Raw genomic sequence first — 23,578 nt, forward strand, 5'->3', positions numbered from 1 at the left:
TTGGAGGAAACCATGACATCATCTTCGACAGTGTGGCTGGGTAGCCTGTTCCACACTCCTACAATGCTTTCTATAAAGAAGAACCTCCTGTTTTTGTTTTTAAACGCACTGGACATCCGCTGGCTTGACTGCTAGTGCCAGCACAGTTGAAAACCTCATTGTGGAAACACTTTCTGTGAGTGAGCCTGTACCAGTGGATTTTCCCATCGAGATGTTTTTCGACACTCACCCTCTTTTTTTTTTTCTTACCCCAGCGTCTGAAAGCTCAGCGGAGGAGAGCGAGCGAGAAGACGACGACGAGGAGGAGGAGGACGACGAGGACGAAGACGAGGACGTGGAGGAGGAAGAGGAGGAGGAGAGGCTGGGAAACGGGAACCCCCGGAAGAGCAGCTCCCGGGACAGCGCCCTGGGAGTGGAGCGATGGGAGGCCGAGCCCCACCGGGACAGTTGCAGGACGTCGGCGGAAAAAGACGAGGAGCCGGGACGCCTTCCGGGGAGCAAGGACTGCGTGGCGGATGACACCCCTACATACCGTGGGGGGCTGGACTCGGAGGGAGAGGACGGCCCAAAAAGAAGAGCCGAGGGTCTGATGGAGAGATCTCCCAAGCCCCAGCTGAAGGGCAAGCTGCGAAACAGCAGACCGGCGGATTGGCTCCAGACTGGCTCCCCCAAGAGGCAGGAGGACCGAGGCCCAGGCGAGGGGGGCAGCCCCTCGTCCAGCAGCAGCAGTTCTGACGACGAAGACGACGAGCCGCACCCAGCGGAGCGGGACCGCGAGGAAGAGCGCGCGAAACCCAAAGGGACGCCGTCCAAGAACTACAACGGGCTGGACGAGAAGCGCAAGAGTGGCCGGCCGGCGCCGTTCTGGGAGGTGCCGGAGAAAAGGCCCAAACTGACAGGCAGCTCGGAGGAAAGGCTTCCCAGCAGCCGGGCCAGCAAAGGCCAGAAAGACGTCTGGTCGAGCATTCAGGCCCAGTGGCCCAAGAAGACGCTGAAGGAGCTTTTCTCGGACTCCGACACGGAGGCGGCCAACTCCCCTCCCCCTGTTCCGCCCCCCGAGGAGCCCAGGCCGGAGCCGGCCACCGAGGAGCCGGAGCCCTGCGAGGGGAAGGCGGAGGAGCGAGCCGGCAAGACCCGGGAGTTCCCCAGCAGCGGCAGCAACTCTGTCCTCAACACCCCCCCGACGACGCCCGAGTCCCCCTCTCTGGGGGTGAGCGCGGTGGAGCCCCCCGGCTGGACTCGGACAGCGGCCTCCCCGCTGCCCCCTCCCCCCCTGGCCTCGGCCCTCGCCCCTCACGGCTCCCCGCTGGCGCCGCGCGGCCCCGTGCGGGAGGAGAGTGTGGGGGGCCGCAGCGAGACAGACAGCAGCACCGTGGAGGTGGAGAGCTTGGGGGGGGAGCTGCAGGAGCTGCCCCCGGAGGAGCAGGGGTCCCCCACGGCCTTTGACGGCTGCCTCTCTTCCAACAGCAGCAGCAACTCCAGCCACAGCGGCAGCAGCCATCTGGAAAGCGACCACAGGGAAAAAGGTAAAGAGAGCGGGGCTGGGGGAAATGACATTAAACTGTGTGCGTTGAATCAAGTGATTCTCTGCCGTGTGTAAGCCATAAAGCTTGAGAATGTATCACCTGTAACATTTCAGCAGCAGTGTTCTGAATTGTGCCCATTAGTGTATGTGATGAGAGGGCAGCGATTACTTTCCAAATATTACCTGTTGAGTTTATTTATCATATGCACAAGCGCAATGAAATGCTTATGTACACGTATGCTCCGATACAAAGACATTAAGGAATCGCCGTGCACTCCCATGAGTGTTTCCTTTACGTTTATATACAAAAATCTGGCGACAGAGAACGTGGAACGGGTGCATGTTTTCTGTTCGGCCTTTATTGCTGCCTCCTCACTGTCTTCACGTTGTCGTGCAGCAACAACAAGTCAGAAACGCCCCAAGGAGGCTCAAGCAGGTGGCACAACAAAGAAACACAAAAGAAGCCACAAGAATTCGGGCGTTCATCACAAAAAGAGTCGAAAAGCAGGTAATTAAAGAAAGCTCTTGCCCGCAAGAGAATAAACTGTGTGCCCTGTGCCCAGTGCATGATCTCTGGGGAGTGGTTGATTCTTGTTAAGAGTATACAAGCTTTGCTAAGAGCACATAATTTAAGCCGCTTCTACAAAGTAATTAGTAGATCTGCATTAAAATGAGCCATTTCATTAAGAACATCGCTCCTGAACATGCTTTTACAAGCAGATTATTGGCTCCCAATGCATACTTCCTTTATTATCCTGATTTGGAAACAGTGTTTAAATCTTAAATCTTTATACTCCAATAAATGTTACTTTGCATATTGTTAATGCTTGTTTCTTTGTAGTTCAAAATTTAATGAATGTGTCTTTGTGCTGCCTTGCCAAAACTTTTTTTGACGAGCCCAACACGTCTTTTTGAAAAAAACTGCTAATGCATTACACAGAGTACTCCACAATCTTATTTAGCTGCTAGGGTTTTCAAGTAAAATGGAAGAGGAACTTTTGATCCTTGACACTTGGCAATGAAATCCCTTCTGACATCTTTAAACACTTGTTCATCCTTGCAAAGGTTAACTAAGGATTCTAGTGAATTAACCAAGATGCAGGGCGTGCATGCTTATTTCAAAAGAAAGTTTTATTGCACTTGGCAATAAATAGACATGGGGCTGCTACTACACGTCTGTCTGCCGTTGGAGATCTCGGCAAGCCACAGTTATGCTGTGCACACGCAAGGGATGGAGTGTAAAGGTGCACACTGACCTCTTCCTCACTCGCTCCTCCCTGTCTCCGCCTCCAGGTGTGGCGCACAGCAGTGACAGCGAGGACCAGTCCACCAGTGAGATCACTGCCAAATCCCTGCCTGCCAAGGCCCCTTCTGGTCTCAAGCCTGCTGTCCCCGCCAAGTGTCCCAGCAGGATGCCAGCGCCGGGGAAGTGCCACAGGCAGAGCGACCCGGAGCACAAGGAGCATCCCAGTCGCTCTCCCAGGGTGTACAAATGGAGTTTTCAGATGTGTAAGTGACTTCCGTACTGTTGAATGCCGAATGTGAGCACCGGGGCGTGATTGTGTATTGAGCTGACCTGCTTCGGTTTTCAAGAGGGATGGCCCTCCTCTGCCTTTAACCGTGTAGATCCGGAGGAGATGGCGCGTCCATCCCGTAGCTGTGGTGTGCTAGAGGCTTTTTTCATTAGAATCGCCAGTTTTTTTTTACAAAGTCATCAGATTTTGAAATCACCAGTTGTGTTTGTTTGCGTCTCGCCACAGGGCTACGGACCCCGTACCTGTTTGGCATCCATAGGACTTGCAAAAAAAAAAGTTTTCATTCTTCAAGGCCAGTGACTGGCCAAAAGATGTTCCTGTTTTTTTTTTCTTTTGCTTAATTTTGTTTAAGAGTGTACCATGGGGGCAGTACTCCAATTACTGTATTTTAAAAGCACACCCACTGGGAAAAGGGGCATGCATGCCACCTGATTCACTCTGGCATGATGGGGTCCAGCAGTCTTCTGCTTTAGCTGTGGTTTATGGGTTTTCTTTGGTTCAGATATTTAAATGAAAGATTATTAATGCTAATGAAAGGGGGTCTAGGCTTCCAGCGATGTTATCAATTGTGAAACAGCATTCCTGCTTCTTAAAATTCGGTGCTGGTCCTGCCTTGGTCAGCAGGCGGAGATGGCAGGTGCTCCCGGGCTGTGTGGAGTAACAGCTCTTCCTCCCCACAGCGGAGCTGGAGAAGATGAGCAGCCTGGAGCGCATCGCGTTCCTGCAGGAGAAGCTGCAGGACATCCGGAACCATTACCTCTCTCTGAAGTCGGAGGTTGCCTCCATCGACAGGAGAAGAAAACGTTTGAAGAAGAAGGAAAGGGAAAGTAAGTTGTCTCAGTTTTTTCTTTTGGCTCTTCGTGAAGAGGAGGGCTTGCAGCATTTATCCAGCACAGTCCTTTCGACCCCAGTCCTTACCTCTAGACAGCTTAAATAAACTCAGGTTACTGCACAGCACAGCTGTAAAATAAAGCACTGTGTACATCAGGGCATCACTGATGCAGGTTTTGCAGAACCAACCCCCTTGTTTTCTGCTTGTAATTTTCAAAAGCATCATTATATAAATGAAGGGATTTCTACTGCTCTGAGGGCTGTGAGGCTGCTTTTCAAAAGCACTGGCGAACATAAAACCTTTCCTGTGTAAAGTGTTTAGCATGAGGAGGATGTTAGTTTTTTTTGTGCTGTGAGGTTTTAGAGGGGCCTCGCTCTGTGAATTCTGAACCCTATTGCTTGTCGCGCTGATGGATATTTGTCTTTGTGTTTTTTGTAGGTGCCGCGGCGGCCTCCTCCTCCTCCTCCTCCTCCTCGTCCTCGTCTCCGTCCTCCAGCTCCCTGACGGCGGCGGTGATGTTGACTCTGGCCGAGCCGCCGGTGCCCGGCTCCTCTCAGGGCTCCGGGGTGTCGGTGGAGTGCAGGTGACAGCCGGCCGGCCGCCAGGCCCCGCGGCACGCTGCTCCGCTCCAGCTCCCCCGCGGCCGGCCGCTTTTCCGGAAGAGGGAAAAAAAAAATACTGACTGAGGCACAAGCAGCAACAGCAGAAAACAAATAACAAAAAACGAAGAGCACTATTTTCTATTGACAACTGTTTTCTTGGCAAGCTAACTCTGCACTTAAGTGCACTTTTACGAATGGGGTGGGGGGAGAAATACAACAGACTCGTTTTCTTGTTTTGTTTAGTTTTTTTCCTTCAAGCAATAATTGTTTTCAACTTGTCTGTTTGTGTGTGTGTGTGTTGGGGTTGGGGTGAGAAATACATGTTATAATGACCTGAATGGCCTTCCACTGTGGCGAAAAAGAGGCTCTTTCCTTTACTGCCTACAATGACGCTACGTCTGTGTTTCCAATTTACACAGGGTCTTGCAGGGTTTCTGTAAGGACGGTCAGACTCCAAAGGGGATACAGCATGAAGGAAAAATGGTATGAGTTCAAGCAACAGGAAATACGGCACATCTTGCAATTGGTCATGCAAAGCAGAAAGAACCAGATTTTCTTTTTTCCCCCCAATCAAAGATTTTGCACCAAAGTCTCTTTAATTCAAGGAGTGACTTCAGGTTTGGTGGCCTCCTAAATTGAGGATTTGCAACAAATGTGCCCACTGTAGATTTAAAGACTGTCCCTGTTGTTTTTTTTTTTGTAAATTACGGGATTATCATCCAGTCTGCATTTGACCGAAATCAGGCATAAAATGCCAAATTTCAGTCCAGGTTTCAGCTAATTCACTTTAGGTCCTCGTCATAAGTTAGGGTGATGAAACTAAAGTGGTTTGTTTTGAGACCCTTCCCTTCCTTTCTATGGCTTCAACATGTGTTACCATGCTCAGTTGCTGTTTGTTTGATGCAGATATTTATAGATAGTTTATATAGGACCAGAGCCCTGTGTGTCGCGTGGCAGAGAAGCAGACTCCCCTTGTGTCAGAGGTCTCCAGCCCCGGTCCTGGAGAGCCACAGTTCAGGATGTCTTGTAGCTCCACCCTCAAGGGTATTGATCACTTAATGTGCTCCAAAAAGGCCTGGTGCTTAAGACTGAGTTAACTGTTTCAGATAACTCTTAAATGCCTTGACAAACCACCCGCAGTTAATCGCAGTTGAATTTGCCCCCGTTTTCTAGAAATCTATTTTCTTATGGCCTATAAAACCTGATCTTTTGGGACTCTCCAGGACAAGGGTTGTGGGTGTCCAATTTGGTTTAACAGATCTTCTATTTCTAAATTTTGGGAACACATGTAAGTTACGAAATTAATATTCTGGTTCTTGACAGCTGAGGGTGGTCAGGATTATGGTCTCAAAATCTTCACTACCTTTGAGTTACTAGTGAACATCACCTTCTTATTTGATCACATAATTCTTGAAATATTTTTAGAAACCGGTGATTTAATGGAAAACAATGAAACCTGCTGGATTGGGGCTCTCCAGGACCAGAGTTAGAAACCCCTGCCTTAGATGCATGATGTGACAACATTTAATTAGTTGAAGGAAAACGTGCCTTTACTTGAGCACTTTCAGTGAAACATCAGACGTTTCTTACACTTGGGCCTGTCTTTGAGAACCTTTGAGAAGGTACCATGATCAGTAATGTTGCTCTTTAAATCAGCTTAATGTTTACATAAAATGGGAGATGCAAGAGGATGTGGAATAATTTGAACTCTGTGTAATCCAGGTATTGCACATTTGACCCTCAGTAATGTCTCTAGATGATTGCCCATGTGGGGACTTGCAGTTGTCTCAGCAGGGGGGTAAGACAGGCATCTGCTGACCAGGGTGCTCTCAGCTCCCAGTGAACTAGTAACCTCCTGAGGCTTCTCCCATTCAGTGAACAGAGAGCCTCCTGTATGTCACAGCATAGATTCTAGAGCGATGGGCTCCTCTCACACTCCAGGCCACTGTGCCACCTGTCCGCATTTCTTCATCCTCGCTGCGTGGTTACTGGGGTCGCTTTGCGCCCACATATCAAGACTCGGTCGCTCATTCCAGATTATGTGGGAATACAATAAAACAATTGAGGATTCTAATTATATACATAAATTGTTGAAGGCTGAAATGAGGAATCCCCAAGCACTTAAGGTTTTTTTTTCCTTTTACAAGGGAGGCTCTTAATATCTTATACTTTCAATTTTAATGGTCCAGTAGCTGGCTGTTAGTTTGGAGTTTCTTCAAAAGAGAAATTATACATGGCAGTAAATGGAAGTGCAATAGCAGAACTGTTCATCCATTATTTAATTTTCAATTTGTACTCGCATGGGCTTTTTCCATTTGAAGTCTTGCTTTGCCTATTTTTTAGCTATGCAATTTCTAAAGAAAATTTACACCATATCCCTGTAATTATGAGGAAAGTTAAACCTGCAAAATCCATAACACCTGGAAGACTGTACAGCTTTCTGTGCTGAGTGGCCTGTCGGTATGGCTAAGCCGGACTTGTACGTAACTTATAGAAAAGATATTAAACTGGTTTCAGCAGGGTGTCATGCTGAACTGTGCTGAACATTTTCAATAAAGGTGTAATGTTTCAGAAAATTGAGTTGCAGAAAGTAAAACGCAAGGAAGACCACATGTAATCAAATTTTAGTTTAACGCGCGAGTACAAAACAATAAAGGAATTTCACCTTTAAAGGTTTGAAGGTGTTCTAATGTTTGTCTGCAGAAGTGCAATTTCCATCCGTTCAAACTTGTAGTGCCATCTGCTGGCACTAGAACTCTATTGCAGATCAAGGTGACTTCAAAATTGAACCCTTTCTCTTGCCCATATTCAGTAAAGCTCTTCAACTGACCCTTATCAAGTGAATTCAAGTACTTTTTAAAAACTAGTTCTGGTGTTATTCTGCTTGTCCTTGACACACCATTAATGCCCTACAATGCTCTAGAAACCCCTACAAGGCAAAAGGGTTACAAACCTGAGTTTATTACCATAACAAAAAGATACATGTATAAATTCTGAAAAGCTCTCCAGTCTGTCTCCTTTGTAAAGACTTAATGTTGTATGATATCCTGAAGGTCTGTTCTGTTTGGCACTTGTATGTAATTGTATGCCTTTGTAATACATTTGTATATTGAGAAGTGTGTTTCAAGTCGAGCTATTTAATATCTTGCACTGTTAATACAATGACTTTTTTTCTGTACAGACTGTTTTAATTGTAGCTCTGTGTGCATCCTCAGAGGGGAAAAGCATGTCTTTTTTTTGTTTTGTTTTTTTGAGGTATGGGAGCGTTTCATTTATTTTATTTTCTCTTCATACTTTTTTTTTCTAGGTAAGTCTTGGGATTTCCGTACCTTGTGCTCTTCTGAGAAGCGTTTTGTTTGAAGGCAGTTTTGAAAGTATTTTCCAACTTGTACATGAACTGTAAAGTTTTATGGATCTTTAAAAAAAACTGTTTTGGGACAAAGAGAAGGGGACAAAGCTTATATGAAAGCTCTAAAGTATTTATTAGGTTCTTCAGAGGATGGACATTGTGTAATTTATTGTACAAATGTAAGCAAAAGAAGCCTCTGTTTGAAATAAATGCCATAGTTTGTGACATTCTTTGTGTGCCTTCAGTATTTAGTAACACAATATAGGGCATGGATGTTGTCTCATAGCTACTTCTGTTCAAACAACATGCTCATTTTAGTAAGAGACATCTTGTGAACACTAATTACCAGATAATTCTCGCTTCAATTAAAAAAATGAATAATATTGAATAATTATTATGCAAACTACTGTTACATATACATACACGTTCAGTGTAGTCGCAGCCTGACTGGTGTGAGCAGCGTGGGCAGCCGTCGGGTTTCTCCAGCTGTGCTGGAAGGCTCACAGGGTAGTGCTCAGGGCTGTACGTCAGTAACCACACTCTCTGGGGTGCTAACTGGTGTGGGGTTCTGGCCTCCTTTCTCATGGGCCTTGGGTGCCCTGACTGGGACTGTACAGCACCACCCATTACCTGACTGCAGGTAAGATCAGTCGTGTGTAATTATGTATCACTGAGAGCTGATATGTAGTGAGCGTTCTGGCGCACTATGGCTGCCGTCGCATCATCTAGGTGGGGCTGCACATTGGTGGTGGTGGAGGGGATCCCCATTACCTGTAAAGCGCTTTGAGTGGAGTGTCTGGAGAAGCGCTATATAAGTGTAAGCTATTATTATTATTATTATTATTATTATTATTATATAACGTATTTGGTGAAGAGGACCTGTAGTATCAGTGGCTTCTATTAACAATTGCACACAAGGACAGAGGATTAGACTAAGGACACTGGGTGTGCTGCTTAAAGACGAGAGGTAAGGGGCAAAGGGGATATTGCAATATCAAAGGCTTTTACATGCAATCCGTCCCTAACCATGTGGAACATCTAATCCAGAACTTTTCAAACCCAGCAGAGACACGTTTATCATACATAGCATCACCCTTAACCGGTAGTCTGTAAACTTTTTTTATCATTGATTCTAATTCTCGATTGTAATTAGCAGCAGGCATGTGCTGGTGAGATGTTTACACCAGGCCATTAAAAAAATCGGTGCTCTACTGGAACCGAATTTGTTTGCAAGAGAAAGGGAAAGCGAAAAATGAAGATGAAACGCAGTAACGAAATTGTCCTGTCTGCATAGCCTCGTATTCGTCACAAAATAAACGTGGCTAGAGATATAAACTTTAATTTGTAGATAGTTTAAACGATATAACACATCTTAAAGGTTCCTCTTCAGCGGTATTGTTTCTACTGAAAATTAAGGTTAAAATAATTACATTTTATTTTATTAGGAATTAAATGAAATCAATATTTTTGGAACTATTCGCTTTAGGTGCTCGTTCAAATCGGTTTCCATCACTTTTTACCCTCCTAGGAACTAATTGTCCAGTGTCTTGGTTGCTTTCAGGGAAGAAAAACAAAACGGACAGAAGGAAAGCGTGTTTTGAAAAGATTGCGAGCGGTGCTATTTTACCAAAATCTGGGAATGTATTATTTTCCATTTACTGTACATTTGTCAGATAATTTATAATTAACTTCAAGCGTTTCTTGGGACTCGTGTTCCTAATTTCTTAGTGTCCGGATTTACGTTAAAATATACGGTACCGAAAGAGAACCATACTGTTACTTTGAGGAGGGTTATTTTTCAAAGCATGAAGAAGAAACGTGGAAGACGGAGGTGAGGTTTTACATAAAGCGGAATATTTAAAGTATTTGCATTAAGCTTAATGTCTGAGAATTTGTATCAGACTAACTAACCGAATTATCTTTATAAAGGGGTTTTGCCGTCTTTTTTAATTGTCTTTGAATTTCAGTTGAAACCGTGTTGAGCTCATTAACATTTCACAAATCGGTGGTGGATTTGTGGTAAATGGATGATGTGACTGAGTGTCTTTGCATTTTTAAGTGAGGAGACAGAGGTGCCGGAGTCATCTAAGCAGCTGGATAATTATGTCGTGGGACAAGTGTCAGGAAGTTTATTTCCCAGTAATACCATAGCAGAGTCCAGTACTTTGGCTTCTCTGTTCAACACCAAGGCGGGTCCTGCGAGTCTTGTCTGCGTGCCTGCGCCTAAGGTAAATCGATCCGTGCTGAGACCGTCGTTCAAAATTCAATATAGCTTTCTCTTCCCAGTCTACGGAACTAATTTGATTTTCTACAAGTAAAGGCTAATTACTCTGAAAGTTGAAAGACTTAATGTTTACACCTAAACAAGGGTTTAATAATCTGTGTGCAGTCCCTGGTCATGTTTTAAAAGGGATGATTCAAAGCTCCGGTGTTGGAGCTTGGATGTGTCGGGTTGTGTTTCTGAGCAGTCACTTCTGTGGCGAGAGTTGTAAAAGTTGTGTGTTTGTGCAGCCCGACCTCAAGAGGACACAGCAGACGTCTCAAGGCAGCAATGCAAATACAGAACGAACTGTTTCCCCTCCTGCAAGGAAGAAGCAGAGGCTGGAAAGGGTGAAAACGGCTGCAGAGAAGAAAACAGAAGACAGGTGAGCGGAGGTCTTGGCTTTTTTGGCTCTCACCAGGCTGCCCGGGTAGGGAAGTGACGCCGGTTTTTTATTTCTCCCTCCCTCAGGGAATGTGCTTTGAAGAACGCAGACGAAGAAGAAGGTCAAAAGAAAGCGCCTGCTCCCTCTAAACAGAAACTCCGAGCTTCCGCTGCATCCAGGGGGGCGGAGCAGGCAGAGGGGCGACTCTGGAAGAGTAAGGTTGTTAACAAGGCAGAGGAGAGGATGAAGAACAAGAGGACGGTGTTTGTAGGAAACCTGCCTGTGACCGTCACCAAGAAGGTAGGAGCCTGACTCTTCCATAGCCGCAGCAGGAAAGCACTTAGGTTCTTGAGTGGCATTGTAGATAAAAGGCCCAAGAGTTCCCCCACAGTGGCCATAAATCCCTGTACAAGGGTAGCTGAGTCTCAACAGGTCCTGGCAGTAATAAGAAATATGCATTTCTTTCACCATTGTGCCTCCAGGGCAGTGACTTCTATGAATGATGGCTACCACAAACAATCTGGACTGTTTTCCATTGAAGCACACAGTTTGACCCCTTGAGATCAGTTTTGTACCACTAACCTGAGATTTGTGTGTGGAAGGTACCAGCTGACATGGGGCTGACTCGGTCATGTATTTCTGTTTGACACACAGATGATGAAAGCTGTGTTTAAGGAGTATGGGTCCATTGAGTCTGTGCGGTTTCGTTCTGTGGTAGGTACCCCAGTTTCCAATCTTCGTGATCACGTCTGTTTTGGTTAAAGTTCATGGACTGTAAAACTGTCTTGGAATTTTTATTTCTACATAATACTCCTGAAGCTGTGTCGGTCAAGGATGTTTTATTAGTTTTTTTTGTGGAGTTAACACTTCTTTACATTTTCATTATTTTACAGGCACGAGAAGATAAGTCTCTTTCAAGGAAAGCAGCAGCCATACAGTAAGTGCCTTGAATTTACCAGCCTGAATTTGCAGTGACATGTGCAGAATGTGCACAGCTGAAGTATGTGCATGTTTAATATAGTTGTAATACTTTAAATATGTTGTAGACATTATAGGCAGGTTTGTGCTGTTTACGGCACTATAATGATTTTTGGAATGTTTAGAAAACAAGTACCCCATGTGGTGAAACTCACAATTCTCAGGTACAGGAAGCTGAAAGACTATGTTATCAGGTTTGTTATAGACAGTAGAGAGACAGCGTCCGGTCTAGAAAAAGTTATGCTCCAAGCAGGGGAAGAACAGCTCAGGAGAGTTAAAGGAGAACTGCAGTCCAAATTTCACAGACCGGTTATTAAATCTTGGTAACAAAATAAATTCATTGACACTGAATTTTACACATTTCAAATCAAGCACTAAATCGTGAACTTTGTCGCCGTGTTGTCGTAAACCCCTGGTCTTGTGATGGTGCGATGTGATGCGGCCCTTTCCTGTCACTGTAATGACTCGTGTAATGCGATTTATGAGCCGATAAGTACAGATTGTGTAGCAGACATTTCATCGCAGAAATGTGATCTGCGTGCAAAGTTAATAAGTATTTGTCGGCAAAACTGCCTTGAAACCAATATTTCTAATGGATTAAAAGAAACGTGTTCACGAGCCTGCTTCTTTACAATGTAATAGGGCCACGACACGTCACTGGAAGATTTGTTGCCCCATTCTGAATTGCAGAAGATGGCGCTGCGCATACGTGGAAAAGTCTATTCTGTGACGCAGATTGGAGGTTCTTACAAGTTACTGTGTACATTTACTTCTGTTGTGGTTTGAAATCAGTTCTCGTCAATTCTGATTCTTTCTAACCCCGAAATACACAAATAGTGTTTCAGTCCTTCACAAGGATGGGGATAAAAGAACAAGTGGTTTTAAAAAGCACACCAGAATAAGGTAAAGTCTGTCCTGTGGCCGCCTGCCACTCACTGAAGGGTTTGTCTGTCTGTTTTCAGACGCAAGGTTCACCCCAAACGTAACAGTATCAACGCCTACGTTGTCTTCAAAGCTGAAGAGGGGGCAGTGAATGCTTTACAGAGGTAATGCTTTCTTTTCAGTATCCGAGATGTAGGTCAGTTGTCTTTAGCTACAGGTTTTGTGTAATTCATTACTCGACATCTAGAATTTAGTGTCAGTGATTTGATATTATTCATGTTTGTGCGTGTAAGCTGCACTGTAGTTTTTTTTGGAACAGTGACTCATATTTGTATGTCCTCACCATTGGCCTTGCATCCAATAAAGAAGAGGCCAAAATCCAGTCCTCGTCAGCTTACAGTGCTCTTTGCATTGCTCTCCCACACTGAGAGTATAATTGTGCATTTAAATGTAATTGGATGCAGTTAATCTTTCCTAGCCTTCCTTTAGTTGTTGGATTAGAGAGACCTGTAAAATCATCATGATATAGCCTAACAGGAATGGTTTTTGTGCACCTCTGGTCTAAACGCAGTGGGCATGTCTTAGTTACCTCTCTGCATCCAGGCTGGTGCCAAATGTCCTGGTACTGCATACTGTGAAAGCAGTGGCCTTGGTTCTGCATCATCACTTTTTTTGCATTTTCATCAGGAACGGCATGGAGATTGAGAAAGGATACTATATCCGAGTGGACCGGGCATCCAAGAGTGCCTCAGTAAGTGCTGCTGTCACTACAGGCTTTTCGTTCTTTCATCTTTCAAGAAGTGCATCAGTGCTGAATGAACACAGGATGGGACATCTGTGTTGTTATTTAGCTATGTAGTGTTAAACGCCTTTGGTGCATAGCAAAATCAGACAGTGATTTTGAATCAGACTGTCTAGCTTTTTCATGCAAGGTCTGAAGGGCTTTAGGTATCTCATTATTACTGTGCACCAACGGTGGCCTGACTGCCTTTCAGTCTTATCACCCTCAGCATTTTTCTGGTGCTCCAAATAAGCAGCTAATCTTGTTGTATTCATTTTTAAATTGATGATGGTTACAAACATGAAGCACAACATTCAGCTCAAACGCCGCAACGTTTTCCTTTTGTTGCTTGGTTTGTGTTTTTTTAAAATGTATTATGCTGATAATACTGATTTTTAGAACCTTAATGTGCTTTTTTTCTCATTTCAGTACGACAACAAAAGGTCTATTTTTGTAGGTAATCTACCATATGGTAAGTGTGCAGTTATTTTTTTTTAAGTTCCTTCTTAACCCAACATTCATGTGGGCTGAACTGCGCTGTACCAGGACAAAATCGATCCGGCCAAAAGTGCAAATTCTGCTGTAGCATACTGTTCCTTAAGAATCACGTTTCTAACGGAAGCAGGAAAGGTAACTCCTTAAGATCTGTGCTTGCTGGTATATTCCAGTATGGAGTGGCCCCTTGTGGTTAAACCCAACTAATTCATCTGTGTTGACGTTTGCAGATATAAATGAACTGCCGTTCAGGGAGCTGTTTGAAGAGTGTGGCTCGATCGAGGCTGTGCGCCTGGTGCGGGACAGAGAGACTGCCATGGGCAAAGGCTTTGGCTATGTGCTGTTTGAGGTGAGGACATGCGGGGGACTATAGTAAAAGCAGAACTGGATTGGAGGCATCAGTGAGCAATGCTGTCTCTTAAGAGTGCGGAGAATGAAAATGCTAGTGGGTGGTTAATGGGAGAAAGTTAAGAGTTCGTTAACAATAGTTTACAGTACTTCTCTGCGATATTATAAACTATTATTATGTATTATAAGCTCTTATTAAGAACAGTTAGAATCAAAAGGGGACCAACATACCTTTTTTTTCTGCAGTGGGGTTTTGACACTTTCCTGGAGACTTTACAAGGTGAAAGGAAGCCTTAGGGTGCACAGCTCTTCCTTTTTCAGACCAACCCAAAACTCGTAACATTTGGTGTCAAGCCAAGAGAAGCCACTGCTCTACACTACCTGTTAAATAGACTTGTGTGCATGAAGTAGTGGTTTTTTTTTTTCCGGGGGGGTGAACGAGCTGTAAGATTTTCAGCTGTGATTAAAATTCGCATGTGCGGTATAATGAAGGACACGTGTGAAAAACCACTATATACCCTTTACGTGGAATTTGGTTTCTACAGAGTGCGGATGCTGTGCAGCTCGCACTGAAGCTCGACAACTCGGAGCTGATGGGCAGAAGGATCAGAGTGAAGCGTTCGGTCAGGAAGCAGAAAGAGCAACCGGCCACCCCCGCTAGGGGCCCCCGCGGAGCTGTGGGAGCCCCAAGGAGAGGATGTGCAAAACCGGGATTCGGGGGCAAACGGGCCCCAGCACCCTGGGGTGACAACTCCACCCCTCTCAGGGGCAGACCGACCAAAGCCCTCCCGGGACCTTCCTTCACGGGAGAGATGGCCAAACCGGGAAATGAAAGGAAGAAAAACAAAGGACTTAAAAAGAAATTCAAACCCAAGAAGGGACAGAAGTTTATTGATATTTGATGCGGTTCTCTAAGGTGTTCATTACTGATCATCCTTTGCACCTGTAGAACTCTGTTGGTCTCACAACATGCTTTTGTACTAGTGTTCGTATTAAGACCTTGAACTGAAAATAAAGCAGATTTCTTTTTAATCAAGTTGTGTGATGTAATTTTTCACTTTCCGCTTTCAGCGTTTGTTAAATACTATTACGATTCATGCTGGTAGTTCAAAGAGCAACCGAGGATCCCCTTCTCTTGTATAAGGCACCGAATGGACTAGCTACATATCATTTTGAGGATTAATTTTAGGAGCATATTCCAGTTTTTAATCAGAAATCTGATTATTCAGGCCTTTTTACTCTTCCAAAATTCAACTCAACACAATGAGCCTTCTAGTATGCAGCACCATGTCAGTGGAGCTACTATAAATTAAAACTCACAAATTATAATTTCGATTTTTTTTCTGCATTCGTGATCTTAAGGGTAGCGTCACGCCACCCTCCAGCCTCATTGATGGTTTTACACAATTGCTTACGCGGCGAGGACCTTGAGCGCTTCTGTGCAAGCCTGTGCTTATATCGCTAAAAAAGGCAAAGGATGTCCGGATAAAAATTAAAGGGATGTGATTTAAAAAATAATAATAATAAAATGCTTAAAATAGTTAAATGTCATAGCTATCACGGTAGCTATCATTTCCTTAGTCTAAACTTGAGCATTTTCATTCAGGCAATCAGCGAAGACAGCCCGAGTAGCACACTAAGGAGGAAGCTCGTGAAGGTTTGGGTCCTTTTCACTCATGGAAGGAGCGCTGTGGAGCGGGGTCATGTGTTGTCTGTGATCAATCTCTTAACTTCTTAGTCTTCTTCCCCGATTACCGAGAGGCGACGTGCCGCTGTACATGAGTTATGATGGGCGGTAAGACGAGCGCGATCGCTGCCGGGGTCTGCGGGGCCCTTTTCATCGGCTACTGCATCTACTTCGATAGGAAGAGGCGGAGTGACCCCAACTTCAAGAACAGATTGCGAGAACGTGAGTCTGGCTGAGGGAGTCCTGGGGTGGGTAGATAAAATTCCTGAAGGTTGATCCGTTTAAATGTTTTTGCATATATGCTATATATCCTGTTGGGCTACAGAGGGAAGCCTTTTTACAAATCGATGGCGCGTATCCCGATGCTGGAGAGTAGAATTTACTCAACCCACGCCTCGGTAAATTGGCTCTCTTGGCATCAGGATAGATTGTGGGCCGGAGGACTAGGAAGTAGGGGGGATTGACCACAAAGTCGCGTGGGACTCGTACTGCGTGCACTTTCATCGAAACCTTTTCTGGAAACATATGAATTTATCCGTTTGAAACTCTGCATCTCGAGTGTTTAAAAAAAATATATATATCCAACGTCAAGACCATAAGAGAACACGGGATGAAAAGGCTAGAGTTGGCTCACGGATTCATTCATAACCCACAGTGTACAAAGGGTGGCACTCGTTTGTATCCACACACTCTCCGAAGTGAAGGAAAGATAGATACTTTTTTGATCCCGTGAGGGAAATTGCAAAGGTACAATTTAAGACGCACGTAAATTGGGAGTTTTTCGTTTTTGATCAATTGATATTGTGCGCTTTTCTGCAAAGGTATGACGGTATTTTAAATGATTGTATTTTATTAAGATTGGACTGCTGTATCTTTATTTACTGGTCTGTCTTCTCTCAGATGCTAAAACGGCTTTAGTGTATCTCGAATTATGCTGTTTTTGTCTGACTAGAAGTACTCCGAGTTAACTTCAGTCTGAAAATTGCAAGGGCTTACGGTTTGGAGCGGTCTTTGAGGCTTTTCTGTTCAGTGGGTTGGATAGACTGGCTGTTTTAGGGAAGAGTACAGAGCCACGTCTGTGGAGCTCACTGCCCAAACCCATTACAGACTCTAAAACAGGTTTTGAAAGCGTTGACAGTTGCTTTGTGAGCCTGTCCTGCGTTTAGGCTGCTTTGTTTCGCTATATCAAGTTGCTGTTCTGTAGTTCTTTTGCCTTTGTGTGTGGACTGTTGCAGTGGGCTCGTGAGTTCCACACAAAGAGCTGGTAAAGTTTTAATTCTCTTGCGAATCTGGTGGGCATGAAGTGAAACTGATTATATATGCATACATTAATATTTGTAACCCATTCATTTAGAAAGTGTCTGGTTTGTTGCCACTTACAATGTATTGTAATGTTAATGATTTCTAATGTCAGATGAGCTGCACTGCCAAGAAAATTGTTCATCATCTCCTTCTTCTGCAGTGTTCAACTAGAAACTGACTCAGTAGAGGCAATGGGGGAAACATGATGAGGTGGTGATTGTGTCCTCTGTACTAGGAGCTTCAGTTTGCCCAGGGCTTGCTTGTTTGGCTGTGATCCTACAGGATAAGAGTGACTTGGGTTAAGGGGCCAGCCTGACCTTGAAATCCCTCTGTGTCCTTGGGTGCTTTCCTCACTTCATCAGATGCTGTTGAAATCCAAGACCCTCCCCCTGTGTTTGCATTCCAGTCTAGAATTAGTGAAACAGTTGCAGATTAACTGCACTGAAGCCCTGCGGTGGCTTGAATCCTGCTCGTGAGAGTGCTGTTTTCTATCCCTGGTAAGAATACTACTGGAATGCGGCACATTTTTGACCCACGGATCGTTTTTTGGAGAAATCTGAAAAGAACGAGGTAGCCTGCTGCAGCCATGCCTGCGCATTCTTATAAACCCCCTGGCAGTGCTGACCTCACCTGCTGGGACAAGAAAGGATGCAACAGCAAGAGCACCTGGATTCACCGAAAGCTGAGGGCCTGTTCCCATGACTCTTTGCTTTCTCACATCCAGGACATGACCATGTCGACTCACGGTTGGCGTAATTAACGTGCTTCTAATTTTTCTGCATTTTGTAAACGTTTTGCAGCAAGAGCTGGAAAATGTCGAAAGATAAAAGCAAGCGGCCTTTCTTTACCTACTGATTAATAAGAATTCACATTTCTCTAGTGCTTTTTGTCTCAAAGGATCCCAGAGCACTTTACATATAACAAGATGCCCCTTTCATTTACCGTGGAAGTAAGAAGTTGAATTAAGAGGGTAAAATAGGTGCAATAGATCGTGTGTGTCCAAAGAGGAATTCAGCCAAGACACAAATGTTCCCCTTGCACTCTTTGCATTAATCTTAATGACCAAGTAGTCAGGACATCAGTTTAATGTTTCATCCAATTGATGGGACCCTCTACAGCACAGTCTCCTGTTATTAAACTGGACCAGTGGAATCTCTAGTCCAGAGCAGAGCACACCAACTGCTGGTCCGTTAACACTTAGAGCACCTACCTGATTTTCCTCCCTTGCTAAGCTTTGGACATCGGATGGTGTCAGACTGCAAGGTGGAAACACTGCTCTTCCCCATGCTGACAGCAGAATCTCTCTGTGTAACTGATTACATGTTTGTGCTTTTTAGCTGGGGTTGGTATGATTTAATTGACTGATGTGATACAAGTTGTTGATTTCTTCCCCCAGGAAGAAGAAAGCAAAAGCTTGCAAAAGAGAAGGCTGGTCTTTCCAGGGTAAGACATTTACTCCTCCTTACTTGAACAGAAGCGTCAGAATAAACATTTTTAATTTTCAAAGCAGAGTGTAATTTTATAATAATAATAATTACACTTATATAGCGCTTTTCTAGACACTCCACTCAAAGCACTTTACAGGTAATGGGGACTCCCCTCCACCACCACCAATGTGCAGCCCCACCTGGATGATGCGATGGCAGCCATAGTGCGCCAGAACGCTCACCACACACCAGCTATCAATGGGGAGGCCAATTCATAGAGGGGGATTATTAGGAGGCCATGATTGCATGATTGGTAAGGGCCAATGGGAAATTTGGCCAGGACGCCGGGGTTACACCCCTACTCTTTTCGAGAGACGCCCAGGGATTTTTAACAACCACAGAGAGTCAGGACGTCGGTTTTACATCTCATCCGAAGGATGGCGCCTGTTTACAGTATAGTGTCCCCGTCACTATACTGGGGCATTAGGACCCACACAGACCACAGGGTGAGCGCCCCCTGCTGGCCCCACTAACACCTCTTCCAGCAGCAACCTTAGTTTTTCCCAGGAGGTCTCCCATCCAGGTACTGACCAGGCTCACACCTGCTGAGCTTCAGTGAGCTGCCAGTTGTGAGTTGCAGCTGCTGGCTGGCCAATTTTAGAAGGCATGATGAAAGCCTGCTGTCTAGTCTCTGCACAGCATTAGTGTTGCCTTGCTTTTTTTTTAAAAGAAAGCATCTAACTTTTCACAGATCAGTAGGACATGATCGGATTTCAAAAGGGTCTCATTTTTTCTCCACAATGGAGCACTGGAAAGACCTTCCCAAAGGAGCTGTAAAATTCAACTTCATGCCAAAGAAGATCGTTAAAAAAAATTGTTCTCCAATTATGCCGGCTAGAGGAGTTATCCCATTAGAGATCCCAGCTTTTGTAAGCGTTTGATGCGTAAGAGATGAGACGATGACTGTTTGGCCTTGCCTGTTTAAGTTAAATGTTTTTAACTTGATGTTCTCTTGTAGTTGCCAGACCTGAAGGATGCTGAGGCGGTTCAGAAGTTTTTCCTTGAGGAGATCCAGCTGGGAGAGGAGCTGCTGGCACAAGGTAAGGGCTTCGCCTCCATAATTTGTACCATAAGGATACTTGTTAGCATAAAGGCTTCAGAATTTGCTAGTTTCTTCTTTTTGAAATGTGGCACAATTAGTGCCTTTTCTGCGGTTATAAGAGCCAGCAGGTTTCTTGCAGAGTGTAAGAACTGATGCCAGCTACTACATTGCAGATCCACAGCCTGTGTTTTTTTTTATCAAGGTGGGGCATTAATACTTTTATTTACAATGTTCTCAAAGTAATTGCAATTATCTGTTTATGGTTTTTAAAGTGCGGGTGAGGGTTTTTTTGAGGGGTGATGTGTGTAACCCCCTGCACACCCCCTGATGTTCTTATTCAGGAGCAATGCTTCAGGTTTCAGGGGGCTGATGTGGCAATTGTCACGTTCCTCACAAAAAAGGCAAACTGTATTTAAAATAAAGGAGCTAAAGGAGCTCATTTAATTCGGGTGTCTAGGTAATGATGCAGGATCAGTAGCGGTCCATTACGAAGCACTGAAAATCAGTCTGACCTTTCTTTATACTCTTCCATAAATTGCTAAACGTTTCAATGTATTGTTTTAAAATTTGTTGGTGCTTAGACAATGAAGTGAAACCAGCTGTAACTGTAGCTGATAATTTGACTTTGGCTGCCTCCAAAAGACAGTTTGCCTAGAGGCCTTGTGAACTTGGAAATGAGTTCTTTGGAAATGTTCCGGTAGAAATGTTGCCCTCGGTGTCTGAGATCGGCTCGCCTTGTGTTGCCAGGAGACTATGAGAAGGGCGTGGACCACCTGACGAACGCCATCGCGGTCTGCGGGCAGCCCCAGCAGTTACTACAGGTGCTTCAGCAGACGCTGCCCCCACCTGTGTTCCAGATGCTTCTCACAAAGCTGCCAACCATCAGCCAGGTGAGGGCGCTACAGAGCACACGGGCGGCAGATACTTCCCCACCTTGCTGCAGGAGAAGATAGTTCCCTACTGCAAACATGCCTGTGCATTAATAATATTATTTATAAACCGTCCGTTTAAACCGAAGGATACTGTAGTGTACACAGCGATAAAGAAAAAGACAAATGTACAATACAAAGTAAAATTAAAGAGAATAAATAGGATATAATGTAGGGCAATTAGACATAGGCCCTAGTAAAAAGGTGAGTTTTTTTTTGTTTAAATTTGAAGAGATCCAAAAGACAAGGGGTAATCTATAATTAAGCAGCAGAGACAGAAAAGGCATGGTCACCAAAAGTCTGGGATTTAGCCCTGGGTACAGGGAGCAAAGGGACCAGCCTCAACTAAACAGAGCCTGCGGGAGGGAGTGTAAACATGGAGAGGTTCAGAGATATATGACGCAGAGAGATTATTTAAAGCCGTGAAAATCAGTAACAAGATCTTATATTGAATACACAGCATTATAGGCAACCAGTGTAGAGATTTAAGTGTAGCAGTGATGGTTTTGGACATATTGTAGTTTACTGGAAAGAGTGTTAAGGAATCCATACAGTAAAGAGTTGCAGAAATCAAACCTTGATGTAATAAATGCATGAATCAGGCAGTCAGCGTCGGGCATTGATAGAAGTTGCCTAACGCGGGCGATATTTCTACCGTTTTTCACATGGGATTCAAAAGTCATTCGAAAGCATTCTTATAAACCCCCTGGCAGCACTGATCTTACCTGCTGGGACAAGAAAGGATGCGATAGCAAGAGAGCTGGGTTTCATCCAAAGCCAAGGGCCTGTTCCCGTGACCCTTTGCTATTTCAAATCCCAGACATTATAAATCAATTTTAGATTTTCCGCTTTTTCGCAAGCAAAGGTGAACTGAAAAATGTGCCTGTTATCTGCTTGTCGTGGGTGAATTCAAGGCTTCAGTTCCCCCCTTGGCCTGCCGGTTCTTTCTATGTGCTTTAAGGCAAGGTGTATGGCAGCCCGCAGGACTGCTTCTGCTCCCTTTTCCTGGAATTGCTGCTTGTTCAGTTATGAAACGTTCAGCTCACGCATTCGGTTCAGAGAGTGGATTTGCCTGAATTTCCCTCGAGGCCGTGGCTAACCTGCTGTCCCTGTCCTCGCAGCGCATCGTGAATGCACAAAGCCTGGCTGAAGATGACATCGAGTAGGGGGGCCAGGCGGCCAGTCCAGAGGCAGACCACTTGCTCAGAGTCCCCCCAGTCTCCTCCCTGGCCGTCCCGGGATCGCGGGAGGCAGTGCGGCCTTGGTTCCAGCAAAAAAAAAAACGATCCCCAGCAAGGAGCCTCGTTTTGTATCTCATCCAGCTCGATTCGATTTTCCATTTTTTTTAATTTATTATTCCTTCTTAACACCTGTGATTTTGATACGTTCCCTGCTGTCTTTCCAGTCTGATCGAGTGCTTGTCCCCCATCTCGGACTGTCTTAGCTTTCCGACAGTGTGAGCATCCCATCGTCACACAGTAGAAGTGTGAAGTCTGCACGTACCATGTGTAATAACATAAATACAGACCTCTTGCTCGGTTAAAAACAAAACGGGAATTAAAAACTACAAAGGAATTGTCTTGTTACTCTTTATTCATCTCCAGAAGGGTACAGAATGTAGTTATTCATTTGTGCAAAGAGATAACCCGTCTTTAATACAGATCTAACTGTGTTATTCCTGTAATGACATGAAGCCATATTTGTCCGTGATGCCCGATGGCCACACACACTTGGCAAGTGATCTCTTAAAAATGAGCAATTGATGAGATGTCTTCTGGAGCCCCTGCCCAGTCTCCACCCCCCAGTTTCCATCCTGTCCAGCTGGTGAGGGATGGAGGCGGTGTGGGTGATGAATTATTCCAAGCACCGCTGGGTGCCCGTCCTCTCCGGGGGTAACCTGGTGCAGCGCTGGACGTCTGTCTCGCTGTGGGAGGAGAGAACGCGGTGCTGCTATGTCTCTGGTCCAGGGTTCAACAAGGTTCACAGCCTGCTTTGTTCCCAGTTTGACGTTTCATGGGAGAACAGGGTGTTTTTTCTTGTGTTCATAGTATTTTTGTTACACCCTCCGGATTTCAAATTCGCAGCTGCCCCTGGGGGAGCCGGGGGAAGTCTACTTGGGCTAAATTTCAAGGAGAGCCTTCCGATTCACAGCCTTACCTTTTTGAGGTACTTCAATGGCAATAAAATACACAGAGAAGTATTAAAAATGCATCTATGGCATTTGATCATCCATTGCATTTTAATGCTTTTCAATGTATTGTATGTATGCACCTTGTTTAGAGGTCACAAGAATTGACACTTTGCTGACATTTTCTTTCTGATGGGGGCATTAAGACCTCAGTGGTGAGGAAGATTTTATTGGATTTGTAGTCATGTGCTGATAAAGATCCAACTGGTGGATTTTTTTTTCTTTTAAAGATCAGAAAAGTCTTACATAACTGCTTTCTGTTTCGCAGTCTTGCACAGCCTTGATAGGTAAATACAACCTTACCTTCCCATGTGCTCAGCTGGAGACTTTCCATCAATATCCACCCCTAGCAGTATTGGTATAGCAGGAATGGCCAGCTTCTGGAAATTCACAGTCCAGCACATTTCATGAGACAATCAATGAACGCTTTAGACATATTTTATGACCACTGAAGCAATTGAGCTCTTCAGTTAGGTCATTCGGACATCGTTTGAGAAGGGGTGGTAGGTCTCAAGGACCACAGTGAGCCGTCCCTACAAGATAAACGTTTGAAATGAGAGGACGTCATTTTGCCCTATCCAGCCTGTTAGATTATTACTAGCTAATTGATCCAAGGATAACATTTAGCCACCCTGTGTTAACTGAACCGATTAGCTTACTCAATTCATCAGATCTCTCGTGAGTCTTTTCAAATTGATTTCAGGGTGACCTCTATGTCCTTGTGGATTGCAGCTTTCCAGGATCAGGGTTAACCACTCCGGCATATTAATTCAGGAGCTCCTGCAATGAAGTGGATTGCTCCGGCCACATGTTGTGTAGCCTTGTTTCAATGACTGAGGTTAGTCGTGACTCGGATCAAGTGTCTTCAGACCGGCACCCCTGCCTCTTTTATAGGGAACGTCAATGACTAAACCCTTGGAAACAGGTTGGATTCATCATAATTAAACCAGTTAATTGGTTCAATCAACTCA

At 44.8% G+C, this 23,578-nt stretch overlaps 3 protein-coding genes and 1 non-coding gene across 6 annotated transcripts in view; all 4 read left to right on the top strand.

The window, feature by feature from the left end:
- Positions 1-8,070, top strand: part of arid4b (AT-rich interaction domain 4B) — a 51,578-nt gene extending 43,508 nt beyond the window's left edge. For all 3 annotated transcript variants that reach the window (XM_088934142.1, XM_088934145.1, XM_088934143.1), the window contains 5 exons: positions 255-1,526; positions 1,923-2,033; positions 2,819-3,034; positions 3,741-3,887; positions 4,331-8,070. In XM_088934142.1, coding sequence (XP_088790268.1) covers positions 255-1,526; positions 1,923-2,033; positions 2,819-3,034; positions 3,741-3,887; positions 4,331-4,479 — 1,895 coding nt within the window. In that variant the 3' untranslated portion in view covers positions 4,480-8,070. The remainder of the gene's footprint in view (positions 1-254; positions 1,527-1,922; positions 2,034-2,818; positions 3,035-3,740; positions 3,888-4,330) is intronic.
- Positions 8,071-9,401: 1,331 nt separating this feature from the next.
- Positions 9,402-15,004, top strand: rbm34 (RNA binding motif protein 34). The gene is made up of 11 exons (XM_088934186.1): positions 9,402-9,674; positions 9,903-10,071; positions 10,355-10,488; positions 10,575-10,788; positions 11,143-11,202; positions 11,382-11,425; positions 12,429-12,512; positions 13,036-13,099; positions 13,559-13,601; positions 13,855-13,973; positions 14,518-15,004. Exons 1-11 carry the CDS (start codon positions 9,649-9,651, stop codon positions 14,872-14,874), a joined length of 1,314 nt encoding a protein of 437 aa, XP_088790312.1. The 5' UTR covers positions 9,402-9,648; the 3' UTR covers positions 14,875-15,004.
- A 622-nt stretch (positions 15,005-15,626) lies between these two features.
- On the top strand, positions 15,627-21,994 carry LOC148819984 (mitochondrial import receptor subunit TOM20 homolog). The gene is made up of 5 exons (XM_088934046.1): positions 15,627-15,881; positions 18,358-18,404; positions 19,407-19,488; positions 20,238-20,380; positions 21,541-21,994. The coding sequence occupies exons 1-5, from the start codon at positions 15,758-15,760 to the stop codon at positions 21,583-21,585; spliced, it is 441 nt and encodes a 146-aa protein (XP_088790172.1). The 5' UTR covers positions 15,627-15,757; the 3' UTR covers positions 21,586-21,994.
- On the top strand, positions 21,107-21,245 carry LOC148819985 (small nucleolar RNA SNORA14). The gene has a single exon (XR_016094294.1). It is a non-coding gene; the product is annotated as a small nucleolar RNA SNORA14 (small nucleolar RNA).
- Positions 21,995-23,578: the final 1,584 nt, after the last annotated feature.

The sequence above is a fragment of the Atractosteus spatula genome, chromosome 15 (assembly GCF_055471065.1).
Source record: "Atractosteus spatula isolate fAtrSpa1 chromosome 15, fAtrSpa1.hap1, whole genome shotgun sequence".
NCBI classification, from domain to species: Eukaryota; Metazoa; Chordata; class Actinopteri; order Semionotiformes; family Lepisosteidae; genus Atractosteus; species Atractosteus spatula.

Bases quoted from the DNA above. Each gene is read 5' to 3' on its own strand.
- LOC148819984 (XM_088934046.1), top strand. From the start codon at position 15,758: ATGATGGGCGGTAAGACGAGCGCGATCGCTGCCGGGGTCTGCGGGGCC. The intron at 15,882-18,357 runs GTGAGTCTGGCT...TTCTTCCCCCAG, and splicing joins CAAGAACAGATTGCGAGAAC to GAAGAAGAAAGCAAAAGCTT. The intron at 18,405-19,406 runs GTAAGACATTTA...GTTCTCTTGTAG, and splicing joins AGAAGGCTGGTCTTTCCAGG to TTGCCAGACCTGAAGGATGC.
- rbm34 (XM_088934186.1), top strand. From the start codon at position 9,649: ATGAAGAAGAAACGTGGAAGACGGAG. The intron at 9,675-9,902 runs GTGAGGTTTTAC...TGCATTTTTAAG, and splicing joins AAGAAACGTGGAAGACGGAG to TGAGGAGACAGAGGTGCCGG. The intron at 13,602-13,854 runs GTAAGTGTGCAG...TGACGTTTGCAG, and splicing joins TGTAGGTAATCTACCATATG to ATATAAATGAACTGCCGTTC.